We start from the raw sequence: 22,296 nt of genomic DNA on the forward strand, positions 1-22,296 counted from the left end.
TCAACACAGCTTTTAAAAAGGAAATTCAGTGATCTCAAAAACCTGCGATTGACTTGAAATTTGCTTATAAAGACTTGAGACTTGACCTAGACTTACAGTTCTATATATTTTGACAAATCTTACCTATAAGTCATCCGTATTCAGATCATTTCCATTTGCAACACACACACAGTTCCTCTTTGGCAATGTCATTTCATTAAACTTTTCTTTTTGATAACATTTCTGTAGTCTTTTTGTACACTAGCTCTTTGGAGCTCGTCAGAGTGCTCCTCTCACATCTGAAAAACACACGGCTTATTGACATTCAACTTGCTGTAACCCACCTCTGCTTATTATTGTCATTAATTTACTTCAAGTTCCACAAGATGCACACATTATTTTGTCTGCCCTCTGTGAAGGTACATTTTTCTTTTGATAGCTTGCACATGGCTTAGAAGAGGCTGTTTTCAAATTCTAATACAAGCTTCCCATCACAATAGGAGTCCTCTACGTGGCTCGGTTTGATGTGCACTTAAGAGAATAAAAAGGACAGACTTAAAAGGAAAGAGGAAAAATAGAGATGTCCACTGTGTGTGGGTATTGCATTTCTACGCTCAGAGTACAAACATTAGGTATCTTTTCTATGAATTACAGTGCAGAGAGGCAAATCCAGATGAAAGACACAATCTTTTTTTTATATATAACTATGAAATATACTTTAGTCGTATACAGAAAAGAAGGGACCTCAGCGGTTAAAAGCATAGCAGGGGCAAAGTCACTGTTTTGTAAATCACAAGCTCCAAGTCAAGTCCACGTCTTAAACTTTGTCTTTTAAGCACTAAATAAGTTATTATAAATCCTTCGCCAAAATTTTTTTTAGGTGTTCAAATTTGTTTCGTTTTTTTAGATGTATCATCTCGTTTTCGAGGGGGTCCCAAAATATATCACAATCAATACATAACAACAGAGTGACAGGAAAAAAAATAAAAAAAATAATAAAACTACAAATACAATTATCAATACGACAACGTACATACAACAGGCACAGTTTTTTTTTTAAATGCATAAATTCACCAAAACATTACAACCACTAGGTGGCCAAAATGGCTAATAATAAATGAACGGTAGAGTGTGAGTCAATCACCAACTACAAATCGATATAAACAGTAGGTATAGGGAATGACGGCATCATTGATAACAATGATAGTCCATCTCAAAGTGGGAAGACATGACATTCTTAAACATACCAAATACTGAAGTTGATCTTATTTCAACAAGTAAATTATTCCAATCTGCTGGAGCTTTAAACTTAAAAGCCCTTTTGCCAATTGTTTTAACACGAGGGACAGAGAAGTAGAGTTGAGCAGAGTGTCGAACTTCATAGTTTGAGGTAAAAGGTACAAGATACTGTAGTACATAAGGAGGATAATTAAAATATAGGTTGAAGCCAATGAGTGTGTCTGGAACCACTTGGAGATGGCCATTTAAGTGCATCATAAACAGACCAAGTGAGTATAATAACTAAGGGTGTCACGCTTTTGATTTTAAATCGAAATCGACAGAAATTAAGTCACAATCTTGAATTTCGAATTTAAAAAATGGAATCGTCGATACTGCCACGCCCCCGTGTCACGTCCGGTCGGCTTGTCAGGTGGAGAAAAAAAAAACACGTGTTGAAGTGCGGCAGGTCAGTCAACCTCCTGTAACTTAGCTAGAGCCGGTCAAAAGATAGCAGCTGCAGATGCTGGATTCATAGACAGAACTTGAGCCCCCTCCTCTTTCACTGAAGTGTGTGAAAGTGTGGAAGTATTTAGGATTTCCAGTGAGTTATGTTGACAATGTTCGCGTTGTCGACAAAAAAGCCACAGTTTGCAAGCTCTGCTATGTGTGTGTATACCATATTCTGTGTGTTTACCATTGCACATTAGCCTAGCAGCTAGCGGATATTCCTTTTGCTTATAGCTTAATCCCAACAAAACCGCACGGTTCAACGCAGCGCTGCAACCGTAGTCTTCAACCATAACCATTGCCTAATCCTAGTGCCTTCCATTGACTGAAGATATGTTATTGTTACATTATGTTGTTAATAAATGTTTTCAATTTGACAATGTAATGTGGTACATTGCGAACAAAGGTCAGATATTATATTGCATAAAAGTCTAGTCTAAAAATGGCATAGCAACCTCTGCTTTAAAAAAAAATATATGCAAAAATCGAGAATCGACTCGAATCGTGACCTTAGAATCGAAAATGTAATCGAATTGAGGATTTGGAGAATCGTGACACCCCTAAAATAACAAAAAGTACAGACAAATTAATTATTTAAAATAAATGTGTATCATTTTCCATTAAATTATTAATAATAATTCTGTTCAATTATCTGTAATTTCTGAGCCAAATGTTTTGCATGCTGCCGTCTGTTTTTTTGTTGTTGACAGCAGCAGTCTTTACATCTCAGTCTGATAACTCGAGGTATCACCTGCTGTCTGTCTGCTGCTTTTCACTGCCAGATGCACCTTTCCCTAAAGATGGGGCAATGTGATTGGCTGTTGTCAAATTGATTCAAAGCACATCTGGTTTTAGAAAAATTAATTGCTTTTACAACATCATTTTATCTATTTTTTTGGTCTTGGAGAGGATATCAAATCATGCCAACTCAAAAGTCCAAGTGATGTTGACTTGATTCCACACCTTTGTTTAAAGTTACTGATTTCCAAGACAGGGGTCAATCTTGAGTGTTCAAAAACAGCTGTAACTTCAACATTCTGACAGTGTTGGTTTACATTGTTCATGCCATTACAGTTTTACAGAGACTTTTTGGACATGGATGATCCATCAAAGTGACCATAAAGTCTCCTTTGAATCTCCCCCCCTGAACTATATTCTAAAGTAACACTACGACAGGCCTCTGAGTCATGAGAAATGCACTAAGACACAACATGCAAAAACACTGGTATGGGTTTAATAGTGCTTTGCCGGTCATAATTTGCATCTACTTTAGTATCACATTTAAATTGTGTTTACTGCATCCTCTCCTTCACAATAAAGTCATTTCCCCCCGCCTCTCCTCTGATGATGTAAACTTTATGAAAAATGTCATGTGGGAAACTGCACCCATCTGGCACCTTAACAGACTTAATCAAACCAGAAGTGGAATTTAAAATAATTAAATTAACCTTGTCTGGGGGAAGTTATGAGAATATTTCTTTCATAATCTGTGAAATAAAGAAAGACTCTGATCTCCTTACAAAGTCAACAGCACAAGAGATGAGATTTCATATTATGTATCTGGCTCTACATATTGTAAGGCAGCAAGTTATAAATGTATCCACAAAAGAAATAACATCTATCGCCTTGTTCAATGTACTGAATTTAGATAAAAGAAGAATATCACCTTGGACTCTGCTCCTCTTTGAACCACAAATTAGTAAAAGTACTGAATGGAAACGTCTTTAAAATAGGCCTACCTTTATTATTTTAATAAAAAATACATGAACCTGTATAGTTTGTAATCTTGCATTTTTTTTGTCCTGAATATGATTTTAATTGAGATATTTTTGGCAACCTTTTGATGCAACATTTCCAGACATCCACTATCATGTTTTACCAGGTTTAAAGGGTTCAATAATCTGTTCTAAAAAAGGTAGTCACACCACTATAACCCAATTTAAACAATAAAAGCCGGAGAGAGAGAGACAACAATATAGGCCAACAGAAGCTGTTTGTAACTGACACAGACCTAGTTGGTATTTGGAGGCTTGAACTGGTCTGGAGAAGTGACTGCTGCTGCTGAGTTCAAGCTCCACAAACCATCTGCCAATTTCACAATTCACATCATAATGAAAAGCTCCCATCAAACTGCATTACACGTTTAAATGCATGACACCGTTCAGAGGATTCAATGGAAGTTCGCACTCCCCAGTATGGGCTCAGAGCATTCATTTCTCATCCCTTCAAAGCTGCTGGAAGTCAGAAACACTTTCAAAAATAATTAACTGCTCGGTTTTTTTTTTGTAATTTTAACTGATCCTACCTGTAGCTCGGTTAATGGCGGCCGCTGTGAGATTTCCTTTTAAAAACACATCCTTCGTATGTTCCTTTCCGGCAAACTTGTGCCTCAGTTGGCTCCGTATGGACCTGCAGCAAGGTCACTGTGTGGCTAACTGAAAGCAGGCCTGGATCTTTTGTGGCGTTGCAAACTGCCTGAAATATGAGCGTTTTTCTTTTTAAAAAACCGCCCGGCAACAGGTGTTCATTTCACGTACAGGTGACAGTGAAGCGTCGAACCACTTTGCTGCTCCAGAGTCCATCCTCCCCCGTCATTCCTCCTCCCATCCCTCCCTCCTCTGGCTGCTGCTGTTATCTGGTTGTGTTCAAAAGACTCATAAAAAAAAAAAAAAAAAATTTAAAATTAAAAAAAGACCACATTAAAATGAAGTTACTGCCACAGCCATGTTAAGCCCTTTCATGTTTAAGCCAATGCAGATTTAATATCAGAGTTTGTTGGTGCAGGCAGAGGATAAAAAAGGCCATTTCTTTAGCCATTAATCCCCCCTGATGGCACTCAGTTTAGTGGTAACCACAAGAGGGGGCCATCTACCTGGTGTCGGTGGCCAAACCAGGAAAAACAAAGTGTTGAACCTATGAGTCAGAATAAAAATGCATTACACACAGACAATGATTCATTTTGTTACTTACAGAGTGAATCAGTGGCTTCTTATATTATTCATAGATGTCTTCCAAAAATACCAATGAAGTAAAGTGCTCCTAGTGTGACTTTTATACTGGTTTGAGGTGGTTGATGCGTGTGATTTTTTGGCACAGTGACAGTGTGTTTGGAACTGAGGCAATTTATTTATGACTCCTCACACAAAAAAACCTTCACTTTGTTTATGTCAAAAATTATGCAGGAGTGATTTTTCCCCTCTCAGAACAGAAACAGATTGCTTTTCTTACTTTTTGTTCAATATTCAATTTTTATTCCTTGAGACAAATCTATTCATTCAAAATCAATTGTTCTGTACTTTTACATCTTTGTATTTTATTTTGGTGTTTCTAATACCCCCTTGTCATACAGTACCAGTCAAAAGTTTGGACACGCTTTCCCATTCAAAGGCGCAAAGGTCCAAACTTTTGACTGGTACTAGTTATATCTTCTTTATGTAATGTGTAAGTATTATAAATCAACAAGTCCTCCAAACCTTACGACGATATGGTTGTTTGCTACGTAAATGGCTTAATTCACCATGTATCTTCATAGTCTGCCATCACAAAGGACTTTGCAGAGAATAAGCCTGACTGCAATCAAGAATCACAGCAACAAAACTTCTTCAGTTTTCTACTTGATTTCATTTTTTCTTTTAATTAAGCAAATGTATGTAAAAATACATCTTTCTTTTATAATTAAAACCAAATGCATATATTGACAAACAGCAATACTTCATACAGAAAGTTATACATTTCAGTCAAAAAATATAATATAATAACTGTACTTCGACAAAGTAATCAATCTTTGGATGGTTCTGCAAATATAATCCTTGAGGAAAAATATACCCCCCCTTCCGAGCTTTGCATGAAATCATATAGGCTGTGTTCAAAATTGCATACTAATGTACTGCCTACTGCATACTCAATGTGTATACTGCATACTGCCTACTAAATGAGCGATTAAGTAAGACATTACCAACAGACTGTTCAGACTGAGGAAATGCGCAAGCAAGATATGACTAATGTCAAATATGTACAAAAACGTTGCAGCAAATTACCAAACAGGCAACATTTGGATAAACAGACCACATATTGGGAATCTAAAAGGTTACTTTCTCGTCTTAAGAGCAATGGGCAGTATGAGAAAGATACTGTGTTTTTTGAACATCAAAGCATGTAAACCTTTTCTTGGGGACCCCAAGAATACAAATATGATGCTGAAAAGGAATACAATAGGACCTCTTTCAAAATTAATAAGGTGACACTATTAAGAGTTTTTAGCCTAGCTCAAAATCTCGGCCACTGCAGTCTAAAGACACGCAATGCGTTGTGGGGCAGTTCAGTAAATGCACTAAGCTCACGCCTCATACTTCTCTAAATCTTGTTTAAGTAGTATCCATCTGTGGACACAAAATCCACACACGACTCACTTTCACGTCATACTTAGTAAGAATAGTATGTTAGTAGGCGATTTCAAACACAGCCATAGGCTACAATCACAAATAAATACAGTATTTGTTTAAGATGCACTATGAAACAGCTGTGCAACTGTGCAAGGTTCTAGCAGTAGTCAGTTGAAGGCGTCCGTGTAGTCTCCAAAAATATGTCACCACTCATCCGAGGTTTGCAATCGTTTCTTGAATGAGCGACATGTTGCTGAACTGTTGCAGGCAAGCAACAGGTCCTCTACTCATTAAGTGTGTGGTTCATTGTTTATACAGCTGAATATATATATATATAAAGCCTCTAAGGTTCATCGAGGTTTTGTGTGGAGGATAATACAACACATAGCATCGAATAAACAACACATAAATCATAAAAATCAGCAAGACTTTAAAAGTCTCTCATGGCAGAACAGCGATAAAGGTTCGCCTGATTTGCTACATGCATTCAGAAACTCAAAGTAAACAGCAGGCACCAGTCTCAGGGTGCACAGCGTGGCAGGAGGAAGGGGATTCTCCACCAATCAGCAGCTTTAGTTTGGGTCAGTCGCCAAAATCGGGGATGTCGTCGTAGGAGTAACCCCGGTGACCCTTTGCGGCGAAGTAGGCAATTCTCAAATGGTAAAATCCAGGAAGGAACACGAGTAGCCCTATGATGATGACAGGAATGGTGCGGTCTGGATGCTGAAAACATAAAAAAAAAAAAAAAGAAGAGGAGGAAAGAAAGTTGGGGGTAAGAACCTGTGATAAGGAGCTACAAGTAGACATTTCTCTGTATTAAGGGGTTTATACGCCACAAAGCTTGGGAACCACTATTTACTCACAAACATAGCATATAAATACTGGAATACTGTACTTGGTAATGAGGTGCTGGAAGAGGCATCACAGAGTCCTTAATGTACTCATCAGGCTTTAACATGCTTATCTCTGTCGCCCGCCAGCATCAACATAAATTGCGAATGAAAAGCGGGTGTGCAGGAGGCCCACAGACGTGATGACTTCATCTGTCTGAGATCTGGTTTCATGTAAATCATGAGTAATTTCACATACAGGGCAACTAACCACAGGCAGTCCTTACTGATGCCAAGTGAAGTGTTTCATTTCACCACCAGATGGCAGTCTTGTGTACCGAGTTACTGTAGCCCTCTCAATGCTTTTTTTTTTTTTTTTTGTAAAGATGCAGTGCTGCATGAGCCACTGCAATCTATTATATTGTTGCAGTTGTCAACATTTTAAACATTATGTTTGTACACTATCTACTGGGATTATTGTGAGGTGGGTTTTAAAAGGGACAATGCACCCAAATTACAACAACAAAAACAGGAGATCTTGAACATAAATCTTGACATAAGGTTCTCTTATAATGCCAGGATCAGACTGCACACATTCAGCTCGATTTTGACCCGACAGACACGTCGCAGACAAATGTTCAAAGTCGTGCCCGATAATGAGGGTCGGGACCGACAAACGTGTGTCTTTACCTCTTGTAGTGTGACATAATCAAAGATCAGCGATCTAACGTCTGGGACACTTCACGACCACGACGCAGAAAGTCTAGCATGTCAGAATTGTTTTGTGTTTTTCCGCCTAGTGTGACATGTTGTTCCTTGACATTGACCAATAGGAAGAGAGTGCGCTCTGCCTCTCTGGCGCATGAGCAAACTCCATCCACTGATAAAGATTAGGGCTGCGTCAGAAATCGCATGCACTACATACTCAATATGTTTACTATCGTTCAACGTACTTTTGTATTTAAAAATAAACAGCAGTATGTATCTTTTGGACGCACTGAGCTGTAATTACCAAGTCACTTCCTGAGAGCCTCCTTGCCGGTTGGAGATGCGTAACCATGGTAACCCCAGCTCTACCAGCATAACAATGTTCAAATTACTGGAAAAGGTAAACAACTAGTCTAGCAGGTGACATCCTCTGATATTTAATATGTAGAAATGTAACACACACATACACACACACCAAAATAAAAAATACAATTAAACAACAACTTTCAACCCAAAACTCCAACATCCTATTGCAATAGAACCTGCCTGAATCCTACCTTTCCCTTATAAATTGCCTTGTGAATCTTGTGTAATTTGTGGTATTCAATACGCTATTTCAACTTGCGTGGGCTAATTGGCAAGTAGACGGCACAAATACACGAATGCTGCCTTCATGTCAGATCAAATTTTCTGCAAATACAATCTGCAGACTGGAAGAATAAAAACATTCACATTAACCTCCTACTGATAATTACAAACGTAATATATGCAGGCCCAGTTATCTCCCACATGGAGTCATGATTTTAGGAAGCACAAACTACAGCAGGGGATCAACCAAAGTTGGCACTCTGAGGCATAACATATCAAAATGATTAGTTTTGTTTAAACACACACAAAACCATTGTGGCCAGGAAAAGCCGTGCAGCAGAACACTGGCCTCAAGGCAATAAAATGTCAGGACAACAGTTAAATTACAGCTATTTAAAAACCAGATTAACTGCAGCATGTTTTATTTACTGCATGAGTTGACATTTTGGGGGCTGTGTTGGCTCTCTAGATGTGTCAAAGCTAGGTCTGGGTATTACACCGCAATACTTTTCTGGTACTGACTGAAATGTTTTTACTCAGGAAGAATAGCTGCTGCAATACAGAAGCTAATGAGGAATTCTAATTAAACAAACAAACAATACTGTCGAGTACCGAAAGCTGGCTTTCAATGTCAGGACATAATTACTCTTTAATCGGATAGTTCCTGATTTAAATTACAAATGTTGCAGATTTTAGGATATTTCATTGAGTCAATTTACTTATACGGCTGCTTATCTTCAGACGACATTTAACATTCGATTTAATACTGAAATTTAAGAAGAAAAAAGACTTGCAGAAAAACATGTTTGTATTCCTCAAATTAAGGTATTGTATCGGTACTGAAACTCAGGTATTGTATCGGTACTAGTATTAATACAAATGATAACCAATCTTGGTCAAAAGATTATCAGTATCTGTAAACTGGAGGAAAACCTGTATCATTATCTTTGGCTCTACAGTGCAAGCAAAATGAAATCCATGTTTTAAATGAACACAATCATTATAATAGTAAAAGCCAAAGAATGTAAGTGCCATGTTGTTATGTCACTTTCTTGCCTGGAGTTAGAGGAGAAGATTGATACCACTCATAGACATGAGAGTGGTATCAATCTTCTCATCTAACTCTCAGCAAGAAAGCGAACAAGCGTATTTCCCAACATGTCAAACTTATTCTTTAACATCACGATACATACAAGGTGAACTAACTTAACATTTTGGACGCATAAAAACAAAAATGTAAATAAAAAGCTTTTTTTTAGTTCACGTATAGGAGCAACACAAAAAGAGATACATCTTCCAAGCAGGAATTACACTCAGAACAGAGAGGAGGCAGGCAGCTCAGACAGAAACATTTTGGTCACAAATGGATTTTCAGGAGAACAAGGCTGACGGGGTATTTACTGTCAGTTTTAAGGAAGCCAAACATTATGGGAGAATGTGACACGCTTCAGAGTAAGCTCTTTGGCAATAGGAGAAGAAATTGTATGTAAGTTAATGTACAGTACGGGGGACACATTTCAACTAGTGTCCAACCATACTGACTCCAGACAATATCTGGACCTGACACCCATCTATGTATTTTGCCATTGGAACAGATTTCATTACATTAAAGGAACACTCCGACTTATTTGGACTTTAGCTTATTCACCATATCCCCCAGAGTTAGATAAGTCCATACATACCCTTCTCGTCTCTGTGCGTGTTGTAACTCTGTCTGACGCACCCACCGCTAGCCTAGCTTAGCACAGATCCTGGAGGTAACCGGCTCCATCTAGCCTACTGCTCCCAATAAGTGACAAAATAACGCCAACATTTTCCTATTTACATGTTGTGATTTGTATAGTCACAGGGTATACAAATAACAAGGTCACATGAGACACAGCCATCTTCTAACCGTATACATACTGGGAACTATTCTCAGAAGGCGAAGCACTGCTACTTCTGCTACTTGGGCGGAGTGATTTGCTCACAGCATCTGAGAAGCCCCTTGGTGAGGAGCAGAGAGTTCGCCTGGAGTTCGCTCAGAGTTGGAGTAATAATCACTCCACCCAAGTAGCATTGCTTGTCCTTCTGAGAATATAGTTCCCAGTATGTATACGGTTAGAAGATGGCTCTGTCTCATGTGACCTTGTTATTTCTACACGCTGTGACTATACAAATCACAACATGTAAACAGGAACATGTTGGCGTTATTTTGACACTTATTGGGAGCAGAAGGCTAGATGGAGCCGGTTACCTCCAGGATCTGTGCTAAGCAGGCTAGTGGTGGGTGCGTCAGACAGAGTTACGACACTCACGGAGATGAGAAGGGTATGTATGGACTCTGGGGGATACGGTGAATAAGCTAAAGTCCCAATAAGTCGCGTGTTCCTTTAACTGACCAAACTCACCTCGACCTTTATGGTTCCTGACAGAAGAAGAGCCCCGAAGATTATCAGTAAGGAGCCAATCAAAAACAGAAATATTGCCAGTGCAATCGCCTTGTATGGGACCTTTGGTGGGCTTTTCTTGAACTGTAAAGTGTTCAATTGTTGGACAAAACACAAGACATTTAGACAAGACAAGTGTATTATTTCATCATTATGGTTAATAATAGCAGGCAGTTTAGCTTAGGTGCAGTGCTGCCTCAACATCAGGGCTGAAACTAACAATTATTTTCATAGTCGATTAATCTGACGATTATGTTTTCGATTAATCGATTAGTTCTTTGGTCAATACTGTCAGAAAATGGTGAAATATGGCGATCAGTGGTTTACAAAAGCCCAATAAATAGATTATATTCACATTAAAAGAAGCTAGAAACAGAGATTCTTTTACTTTTTTTTCATAAACAAATGACTCAAACCGATTAACCAGTTATCACAATAGTTGGCAATTCATTTAATTGTTGACAACTGATCGATTAATCGATTAATCTTTGCAGCTCTACTCAACATTGCACTTAAAAAAGGTACTTTATTACTGGCATAATAAATAATAGAAGTATTTCAGTTCATATCACCTGTGTTAATCCCTAAACAGAAACAAAACGTTTATCAGACTTGCAGCTACTCATATCTCCTCCGGTATGATCACAGAAAGCGTTGGGACATTTCCAGGAAGTCTTCATTGGGCTTTATCTCTAACTAATTGCCTGTGGTAGGAAACATTTTCCTAATTACCAAGCTCCTGAACAACCCGTAGAGCAGAATGAGGCATCAGAGACATCAGAGACAGGTCTGTAGAGAAGAAAAGCAAGCCTCTCACCTGTAAGTCTATGTAACCGTCGTCATCAGCAGCCAGCCGTGAGTACTTGACCTTGTTGTTGGAGATTCCAGCACCCAACATGTTGCTTCTAATTGCCTGCATTAGAAGCTGTTTGAAAAGATAGACACATAGAGATAATTAGTTATAATATCTACACAGTAATCTTTAATTCGGTTCTGTACTCTTTAACAATAAATAGTTTGATAGGTTAAGTTATAATGACCCCGGTATAAATAGTAAGTCAAAATCTCAATCATGGTCTGACGACTTATATTACTCCACAACCCTGCTTATATCATTTTTTTTTTAATTTTTTTTTTTTAACTACAGTACACCTTGAGGCTGAGAGGTTAGTGAGAGTTTAATTTCCACAGTGTCACTTCTGCTTGAAAATATAAACACTGAACTAGGGCTGCACAATATGACCTAAAATAAAAATCACGTTTAATTGCACATTTCACCTCGATAACGATAAATGAACGATAATTAATCACGTTGTTCTAAATCATCTTTTCTGAAGCCAAAATGTTTCCAGATGACGGACACTGCGGGGTTTTTTTGGGCACAAGTTGCTCAGTTGACTTGGACTCAGCGTTTGAGTTATCCTCCATTATGCTTTCCATGTGGCGGACTGGTCCGGGCAAAGTCACGTGACTACACCAGAGTAGAATGTTTTCAAAGAGAAAGTAGGTCTATCAACTGGAATAAATTATCAAAGTTGTCATGGGAAAAACACGTCGATAACAGCTTCAGAATTTCGATGTCGAGAGAAGGCCAAGGTCACCGACTGTCTCTGTTTCAAGTGGTAATTAGTCAAATGAAATGTTTGCAGCACACTGTCTAAGAACTTAGAGGCAAACTTTTGATCTTTCTGTTTTTCCACAAAACTTGTTTTTCTACACAACCTGCCTAGAACTGGGACTGAATGACTACTATTTCTAGCATTTATACCACACATGCCAGTCAGCGTTAATAAGGACAATTTACTCATAGATTTAACAGATTATCACTGCGTCATCTGATGTGGCATCCACACACAGAAGGAGACAGAAAAACATAAAAATACCACACCACTGATCTGCCCCAGAGGGACTCGGAGAAGTGTGACTACACATGTGGTCTGATCTTCCTCAAAGCCTAAGTTTTGCTTATGTTGGAGAATTGAGCTCTGTGCAGACCCCCCCCCCACGGGAGACTAAATCCACGAATAAAAACTGTTGTTCCTGCTTGAACAAAGTATGTAGGTGCTTTTAGAAACATTGTTATTTTGCTGGCAGCTGTCACATCAACTCGCCACAGAGCCTCTCTGATGGGGAAAGCTCCAGGTTATAGACAGCACATACTGCGAAAAGGGAATACTGTGGATTTAGCACCAACAAAAAGGAGGAAAGTGTTGACGAGAGCATTTCAGGATTATCTGAGAAAAACCTACGCAGCTTTGAAAGAAAACTAAAACCGCAAATATGTATTCATTAGTATTCATCTGGATTGGTTTCAGAGGGAGAGACAGAACCTTTTGTGCAAATACTTTTTTCAAAAGGAGTCTTTTGCTGAAGAGCAGAATTCTTCCAAAGGATATTCCCTAATTAGTTGTTGTTGATGGTGGCGGAGAGCGCTCAAACAACTTGCTCCAAAAACTCCCATAGATGTTCTGCTCAGTGTGGAGAGGCCTGCAGAACGTCACCAACTACAGGTGACACTGAGAAGCATCAATTGCTCGACAACATAAATTCACTGCAGGTTTGGTAAGCCTGGTATTTGCACAACCAACTGCACCCAGTGTTCAAAATGAACACCATTTACCAATGCTGGTAAAATATGCAAGTGGCTGGTAGATTTGCTTCACTCACCGGCCAAAAAAACAATGGTAATCCATTGAGTGGCTGGTAGACTTTGAACATTCACTAGCCATTTGATTGGTGGACAAAATGTTAATTTTGAACCCTGACTGCACCTGCTCAGCCCTTCCCCACTGTCCCCCAGGATCTGTGAAGAGGATGCATGTCAGCTCTTTCAGAGAGATCAAGAAGGCACCAGGCCTTCTTTATCTACTTGTCATCCTCCTGTCTGAAAGTCTGTGCTGACCCACTGGCCCCTATCTCCACACAGATCTCCAACAGATCACTGGAGCTGTGTGAAGTCCCCTCCTGCTTGAAAAGCTCCACTATCCTCCTGGAAAGCTTCCTCTACAGGATAAAATGACAGGTCAGTGAATGATGCAGTCAACATGGGACTGCACTACATCCTACATCATAGAGCTAGGTGATATAGAGAAAATCAAATATCCCGATATGATGATCAAATACATCCATATTGATATTGCGGCAATATTGTTGGGTTGACTATTGGTGCTTTCGCAAAATAATCACACAATGAGATTTTTTATGAATAATCATAAATAATGTGCATACAATGACTAGGTGGGTAAAGAAAAATAATAAAACAGCTAGAACAATATATATTGCGATATTGCGATATCCAAAATTTAAGACGATATCTAGCCTCATATTTTGATATTGATATAATATAGATATGTATTGCCCTGCCCTACTACAACATACAAGGGACATATGCAAGGGTCCTGTTTGTGGACTTCAGCTTGGCATTCAACACCATCATCCCAGACGTCCTCCGCTCCAAACTCACCCAGCTCCCTCCCACTGTCCCAGCCCTCACCTGTCAGTGGATTACAAGCTTCCTGACGGACCAGAGGCAGCCGGCGAGGCTGAGGAAAATCACATCCAGCACCCGGAAATCAGCATTGGGATGTTGGCTCCTCCCACTGCTCCATTCCCTCTACACCAATGACTACACTTCCATCTGTTAAACTCCTTCAAATTTACAGACTCTCCTGGGACACCGATGAGTCTGCGTACAGACAGGGGGTTCAACAGCTGACCATCATAACAACCTGGAGCTGAACACGGTCAAAACTGTGGAGATGACAGTGGACTTTAGGAGGATTCAAAAACATTTCTTACCCTGGGCCATCAGAACTCTTAATTTCTGCAAATAACCACAACTTACAACATGGAAAATCTTTAAAAATCTTTTAAATATGGACTGCACTTGCTATTTTATCTCATCACTGCCCCCCTCATGTGCAATTCTTATTTATTTTAAATCCTATGCCCTGAATGTATGTGATGGCTTGTTTTTTGTCTTTCACTGAACAGAAGAGCTCTCCAAATTGTGTTGTATGTTACCATATACAATGACAATAAAGGCTTATCTTATCACTTTCTGGTTTGGTTCAGCCACCAAAATGGACAGGGACGGACTGCAACGGACTACAGAAAAGAACTCATTGGTACCAAACTGCCCCTCATTCAGGACTTGTACTCCTTCACACCCTGGACACAACCTGTTCCAACTTCTCTCATCTGGTAGGTGCTACAGATCACTGTACACCAAAACTACCGGACACAGGGCTGTAGTACTTGAGTCCCGTCTCAGACTCGAGCCCTTTTTCTGTTGTCTCAGACTCATCTTGTACTCTTTGGTATTTGGACTCAGACTTGTCTCGGACTCGGCCATTGGACTCGCCAAATATTCTAGCTGGTCTCGACCGAATCCAGCACTATATGCTTTTGTTCTAAAGTAACTTCCTCCTTCAAAACAAAACCAAAAAACAGGTATTAGTTGAATTCAAAATCCATCTAGAACAGGCATCGAGATTGGTGGCCTAGTATACACCTGGCTGCGTCATATACCTCAATCTTCAGGTATCAATCATTTTCATTTTGGCCATAGACACAATGTCTTTGTAATATGAATTCTTCAGGACAAGTAATAACTTCAAGAAAGGGAATATGGCCTAATTTGATCCTATAGAGAGTTACTCTGCACTTACTTTTTGATTATTACAAATAATAAAGCAAAATTCTCATCTTAAAATAGAAGATATACTGTCTCTCACATCACATAAATTATAAACTAATAGGTAAGTGAGTGGCCTTGAAGAGTAGGCTATTCTTTTTTTTCTGTCTCAGTATTGACTGTCTCTCATTTGGACTCAGTCTTGACTTGAACTCAAACCTTTTTGGAGTCGGTCTTGACTTTAGGGGTGGGAATCTCTTGGCACCTCACGATTCGATTCCGATTCAGAGGCCAACGATTCGATTCTAGACCGATTATCGATGCAACAATTTTTTAATGTACACTTCCATGCGTGATTTAAAAAAATATACATATAAATCTGAGTTTGCTACTCAGAGTTTGCTAATCACTTCCTAGACAAAGCAGCTAGACAAAGCTTAGATTTTGACATATACAATATTTGTCACACACAAGTTTTAATGAAATGTTTTGTCTACTGAGGTTTTTGTTTGGTAGTCGTTCCATGCTTAAGCCTTAAACGTGCTCGTGAAAGTAACCTTCTCTCACAGTAATCTTCCATGTCAGAGACTCAGTCATGTTTAAAGGTGGATAATTGGCTTCTTAGAACATGAAACATGAGGTGGTCAGATGTAATGTGATAAAGTAGATGAACAGCCTATATGTGTTTTGCCTAATTATTTTATGTATGTCTTATTAGATCATGTGTATATATACAAAAAAATGTTTTTCCCTTTGGCCATTTTTGTGTGTTTTTTTCTGCCTAAACTCCATTATCCCATCCTCTTTCAGTCACTCTGTTTTCTGATTTGTACTTGTCTGGAGACAGTAACTTTTAAATAAAAATCAACACATTAAAAAAAAAAAAAAATCTTAAATAAAATAAATAATCGATTATTAACTTATCAGAATCGATAATTGAATCGTTCTAGAGAGAATCGCGATGCATCTAAGAATCGATTATTTTTCCCACCCCTACTTGACTTGGATTTGAACTTCTTTGGACTTGGTCTTGGAACCGACAAAGGTGGACTACAGCCTTGACCGGACACAAAGGGTTTCTTTCCACAGGCCGTCACTATGACAAACACTTAACAGTCACATAGTGTCCTAAATAATCCCATTGCCTATAACCTTGTAACCTTAATCCCTGTGCAATAACCTTGATACCTTACAACATCCACTGTACCTGTAAATTCTATATTTCATTTTATAGTTTAAATACACTGTTTTAACATGTAAATGTCATCACTGTCAGATATAAATGAGCATGCTGTATACACTGCATTGTCATATCCACCTACCTCATAAATATAAAGCAAAATGTGACATTAATCATTACATATTTATTCCAGCACCCTTTATGTCTTTAAATGTAACAGGTTTTCAAATGATGAATACACAATGCAGGGGTTTAGTATTTCTACACCAGAACTATACCCTTGAAACAGTTTTTAGACCATAATGAAGACATTTATAAAACAAATATATAATTTACCACTTAAAACAACAAGGAGGGGGGAAGATATTCAAAACTTCGTAGGGGAAGGGGTATTTGGATTTATGACGCAGTATCATTAACTTTACAGTCTATATGCGCAGCATCTAAAATCCTGTCTAGCCTGGTTCATTATATGTTAGTTTTTATACTTATATGACACTAAAACATTTTAGTTCACCACTGTATTCTTTGTGAATGACGTGTAATTTATTAGCATGTATGTGCCGGGGTATTATTCTAGTTTAATTAGCTAACGGTAACGTTACATAAATTCTGTACTTTTTCTTTCCTGCAACTGTGCCATGTCTTACAGTGTCGTCACCTAGCTAACTATACCATCAAACATTAAAATGAATCAGGAAAAAAAAAGTAAACAGAAAGTTTAAATTCACAAACCTCCACTTGTCTAGCTCGCTAGTTTAAATCCCTGCATGTTAGCTACATATGGCTATTTAACGTTACTGTCCATAATATATAAGTCGCTTCTGTGCATTAATAACATTATAGCTGAGGCTTTTGTCAGCAAACACGTACAAATGAAGATGCTCAAGCTGCTGAGGGCACTGCTTAGTTAACCTGCCTTGGTTGTTTAGCTATATCTAATAACCACTAATAAATTACCTAATTAGCTGGAGCGTTAGCTTCTTAGAAGTTACGCTTTAAAAAGCTAGCTAGCTAGCTAACGTAGCCTGACATACGCTTGATTTTAAACTGGTTTCTTATCCTCGTTCCTCACTTACCTTTACTTGAGGTATAATTAACACCTTCAATGTTATCTTGCGCAGACTGCTCCTCTACGGTGCCACATCACATGTTTTCATTGATGAGAATCTGTCAACTTCCTTATTTTCGAACATTGCGCATGCGCACAAACATCTTATCCTGCTGCTTGTTCTGTTCACAGTTCACTGGCTTCGTGTCTAAATTGTCAATCCATATCTTGGCTTTTTAAAGTAAACTAATGATCCAATCATACAGCGTAAAAATATTCACTTACAAGTGAAGTCCTTATTTAAAATGTCACCTCATTAAGAGTACAGAGGTTGTATCAGCAGAATAGACTCATTCACTATTATATTGTTATTGTATTATTGGTTTATTATTATTATTGGATTATTATTATTGTTAGTGATAATGAAAGTCATTTATTGTTGTACCAGGTCGAAGTGGGACTAATTTTAATGAATTTATACACTGTTTACGGTAGTTTAATCTAAAACAGATAGATCCTGTCCTTGATTGTTATTGGCTGAGCTGCATTCAAAGTTGTAAAATACTGTGTATAACAATTCTTCATGCAGCCTTGAAGTATAAATTCACATAACATTGAAACAGTTGGGTAAAGTACCTCAAAACCTTATTTAAGTACAGTAATTGAGTAAATATAGGCTACTTTGTTACATTCTACCAAGAAATTGTGATTAATTGGTTATCAAATACTTTATTCCAAACCACAAGAATACCGCAGAAAGAAGTAACCTACCTGTTGCAACACTGTTACATCAATAAAATAGCCAGATATTTCAATTGTGAGACAGGTTTTTTATCCTATAGACATTTGTACACTTTTTTCTCTGTCCTTACCTTGGGTGTTCCTGAATGTGTTGAGAAAGCAGCCCTGTCTTCTTTATCCATTCTGAAGTGTATTACAGAACATCGACAGAGATGAGCATTTTCAGCAAAGCCATTTTCTTTTTCTAAGACCCGTATCATAAACTATGAAGTGTTGCATGATGTCCTAGCTTGCTGCGTGTGTCTTCAATTTATGTAAGGTCACAACAATTTCAAGTCAAACAAAGGTAACTGAATAATAAGCATCTTCACCCTCTACTCTAAATTCCAGGCATGCAGTCCTCAAAACACTTCATGCTTGGGTTTGTCAATGCTATTTTTCTTCTGTTAAATTTCCATTCCACTATTCTTTATTTGTACCTATACTTTGACCTTCAACTCTATTCCTCTCTGTAATCACATTCCAGGCTATTTGCTGATTGGCATTGCAGCTGTGTTGTTTAGGGGGAAATAGATGGCACTGTACTTTCAGGAAAACATCACTTTGAGCTTTTTATAAAGTGGATTGCCTGCCATGACGGTTGGTCAAATTATTAGTGTTAAACCGATATGGAAATTTGAAAGCTGATACTATTACTAATGTTTTTGTTAAGAAGTTGCAAAGAGCTGTGATTCTCCAGAAATACATTTATTCAGTATTCCCAGCAGATGTATCTTCTTTGTACTGTGACAACTCAATTTGTGCAAAAGAAAGGATGACTCTCTCGTCAAACCCACGCAAACTATTTCGTATTTTTAAGCTCTGTGATAGAAAACGCAGCATGGAAACCTACATCATCTTATAGTAAGCTACTTCCCGCCCTGATAAGTGAATGCAGTGAAAGTGCATCAGCACAGAGGTATCATTATTTGGGGATTTTTACCATGTTATCATGGTGTCAGCAACAACAAGCTACAATCTCCACTTGACATTTGTTCCTTGTTAAAGTGTCAACTGAGAGTTCATCAGCTTTGTTACGGTCATTTAATGCTATAAACATGTATCTATCGGATTTGGAGTTTGCAGTATGTTCCACTCAAATGATATCAACTGAGGAAAAATATTACTAATGGTTGCTTCACTGCAGTCTTTGCAGACTTTCAACAGCATTAGCCACCCCCCTCCAGGCAGCATTTCTTCTTCTATAGTGGGAGTAAACATCAGATAGGAAGATGAGGAGAGTTCACACAGTTCAGGAAATCCTGATAAAAAAACAAAAAGATAAATAAATAATTGATCCTTCACAGACTAGCCATCAAGCTGCATCACAGACATAAGGTACTGTACAGCATCTTAGTCCCTTGTTGTGTACAAAAAATGTGATTCGGATCTGCTCCAAAATGTAATGGGCTCTTCCTTGGCCTATGCTACACCCTTCCACGATGTTTCATGGAAATTGGGCCAATAATCCTGCTGACAGACAATCAAACCGAAACAAAACATAACCTCCTTGGCGGAGGTAATAAAGTGACACAGGCACCTTTAATAATAATCACTTTGGAAATAATGACATTATTGCATGCCACAATCTGCTTTATGAAAATCCAAAATATATTGTACAGCACTTTTAATTAGCGTGAACATCTTTTTGTTACATGGACAAATCCAAATAACTCCCTCACAACCACATCCATGCCATTTTGGAAAGATGCTGGCAGTAATAAGAAAAAAAAGTGTATAACTGGAGGGAGTCTTTTTCTACTAATGGCAGGAAAGCAGGGCCCTTTGCAGAAAATTTGCTGTGTGCAACTATGAACTCTATCATAAATAAGACAACACAGTTAGGACTACACTACTTTGATCATTGTGCGAAATCCAGACAGCCCTGGGCGAGTCAAGTAAAAAAAAAAATATCTGTCATAACCGTCACCCAAAGCCAGTGCTAACAGAATGAAATACCACATACACTTTAAATTACTTATGAGCAACATTTCATTCTATCAAATACTGCACCACCACCTGTATCTACCATCAATCCATTCTATCTCTCCACTCTTTTAAAAATGCCCTGTTGTCCTATTACAGTACCAACTGTACCTGTCCATAATCCTCTACATCATCATGATAACACCTCTTCTAATATTATTATTAATATCCAGTTTCATTCTTGCCTCAAACTTGATTATGACTGACTGATTATCTTCTTCTTCTTCATCTTCATCTTCTTCCGCTTATCCGGTAACGGGTTGCGGGGGTAGCAGCTCCAGCAGGGGACCCCAAACTTCCCTTTCCCGAGCCACATTAACCAGCTCCGACTGGGGGATCCCGAGGCGTTCCCAGGCCAGGTTGGAGATATAATCCCTCCACCTAGTCCTGGGTCTTCCCCGAGGCCTCCTCCCAGCTGGACGTGCCTGGAAAACCTCCCTAGGGAGGCGCCCAGGGGGCATCCTTACCAGATGCCCGACCCACCTCAACTGGCTCCTTTCGACGCGAAGGAGCAGCGGCTCTACTCCGAGCTCCTCACGGATGACTGAGCTTCTCACCCTATCTCTAAGGGAGACGCCAGCCACCCTCCTGAGGAAACCCATTTCGGCCGCTTGTACCCTGGATCTCGTTCTTTCGGTCATGACCCAGCCTTCATGACCATAGGTGAGGGTAGGAACGAAAACTGACCGGTAGATTGAGAGCTTTGCCTTCTGGCTCAGCTCTCTTTTCGTCACAACGGTGCGATAAATTGAGCGTAATACCGCACCCGCTGCGCCGATTCTCCGACCAATCTCCAATCTGACTGATTATGTTGTTTTTTTTTGTTTTGTTGTTTTTTGTCTGTTTTCATTTTGTTAACTGTTGTGTCTAATTATGATTGTACTGTTTATTTATGTATTGTTAAGGACCCCCTTGAAAACGAGATGCTGCATCTCAAGGGGTTACTCCTAATAAAGAAGTTTTCAACAACAACCAGACCCATCCACATCTGAGAAATTTATGGACACTATTAAAGTCAGGGAGTGAACTAAACTTGAAGTGAACCCCTCACCAGATATCAGAGAACCCCAGCAACAAACTTTTTGTAGAACTCATGTTTGTTTGTTTTTTAGAGTTTTACAAACACCTCTGGTCAACTATATTACTATACATCTGTTGATGTTTTTTTAAACTTAGTCCCAAACTTTCCTCATTATTCAATAGCCAGTCAGGTGCACTTAATAAAATAGATACGATCAAATGAACAAAAAGTCTTGAGGTACACAGTGCACATGCAGTAAACTGTCTATCAATTGAACCATGGCACTAATAAAACTAAATAAGCTAAAACTCTTGGTATTTATTTATTTATTCATTGTGTATATGCTGCTGAGTCTGGGTAACAAATTTTGTTCCATGATTTTAACATGCTTGAATGACAATAAGCTATCTGAATCGGAATTTTAAAAAAAAATCTGTTTCTCTACGGTCATCAGAAAGTGCTGAAAGGTTCCTGCTGAAAATGAACACCAGGATTGACGCAGCTCAATCTCACATGACCTGCTCCATTATATCCAAAGGATGTTTATTCCTGCTGCTGCTCCAGATGTGAGATGTACACGGTGCCACGCCAACTGTGGTCAAGCTGACCGGACATCCTGCTCACATCGACAGGCCCAAAATGTACAGTACGTGTGTTGTGTAGTTCAAATGAATGAAGAAAGACTAAATACTAGAAACTCCTCTTAGTATAAGACAATTTTATTCAAAACCACTAAAATAACCATAAAGTAGAATTGACACCTCCTTAAAACAGTTTCAACAAAATTTAGATGAGATTGACTTTTAGTGTTTACCTAACGTACAACTAATAAATATGTCCCGTGCATCTCAAGAGCTCGCACTTGACACTGCACTTTCTTGGGTCATCAACAATACAAATATAAGTAAATATAAGTGTCAAACTGATGGGATGAACGGTTGTCGAGAAAATCTGAAGGACAGACAGAGAGAGACCCCTTCCAATGAAGCCACCACAGT

At 38.7% G+C, this 22,296-nt stretch overlaps 2 protein-coding genes across 2 annotated transcripts in view; both read right to left on the reverse strand.

Annotated features, from left to right (window-relative positions):
* igsf9a (immunoglobulin superfamily, member 9a) overlaps positions 1 to 4,276 on the reverse strand; it is a 64,613-nt gene extending 60,337 nt beyond the window's left edge. Inside the window, exon 1 of the mRNA XM_031277503.2 lies at positions 4,013 to 4,276. The gene's annotated coding sequence lies outside the window, so the exon portion shown is untranslated. The remainder of the gene's footprint in view (positions 1 to 4,012) is intronic.
* Positions 4,277 to 5,330: 1,054 nt separating this feature from the next.
* On the reverse strand, positions 5,331 to 17,679 carry LOC116034809 (transmembrane protein 230-like). The gene is made up of 4 exons (XM_035991641.1): positions 17,540 to 17,679; positions 11,462 to 11,571; positions 10,606 to 10,728; positions 5,331 to 6,812 (listed from the first exon to the last, which is right to left on the reverse strand). The coding sequence occupies exons 2-4, from the start codon at positions 11,561 to 11,563 to the stop codon at positions 6,672 to 6,674; spliced, it is 366 nt and encodes a 121-aa protein (XP_035847534.1). The 5' UTR covers positions 11,564 to 11,571; positions 17,540 to 17,679; the 3' UTR covers positions 5,331 to 6,671.
* Positions 17,680 to 22,296: the final 4,617 nt, after the last annotated feature.

Source organism: Sander lucioperca, chromosome 14 (assembly GCF_008315115.2).
Source record: "Sander lucioperca isolate FBNREF2018 chromosome 14, SLUC_FBN_1.2, whole genome shotgun sequence".
Taxonomy (NCBI): domain Eukaryota; kingdom Metazoa; phylum Chordata; class Actinopteri; order Perciformes; family Percidae; genus Sander; species Sander lucioperca.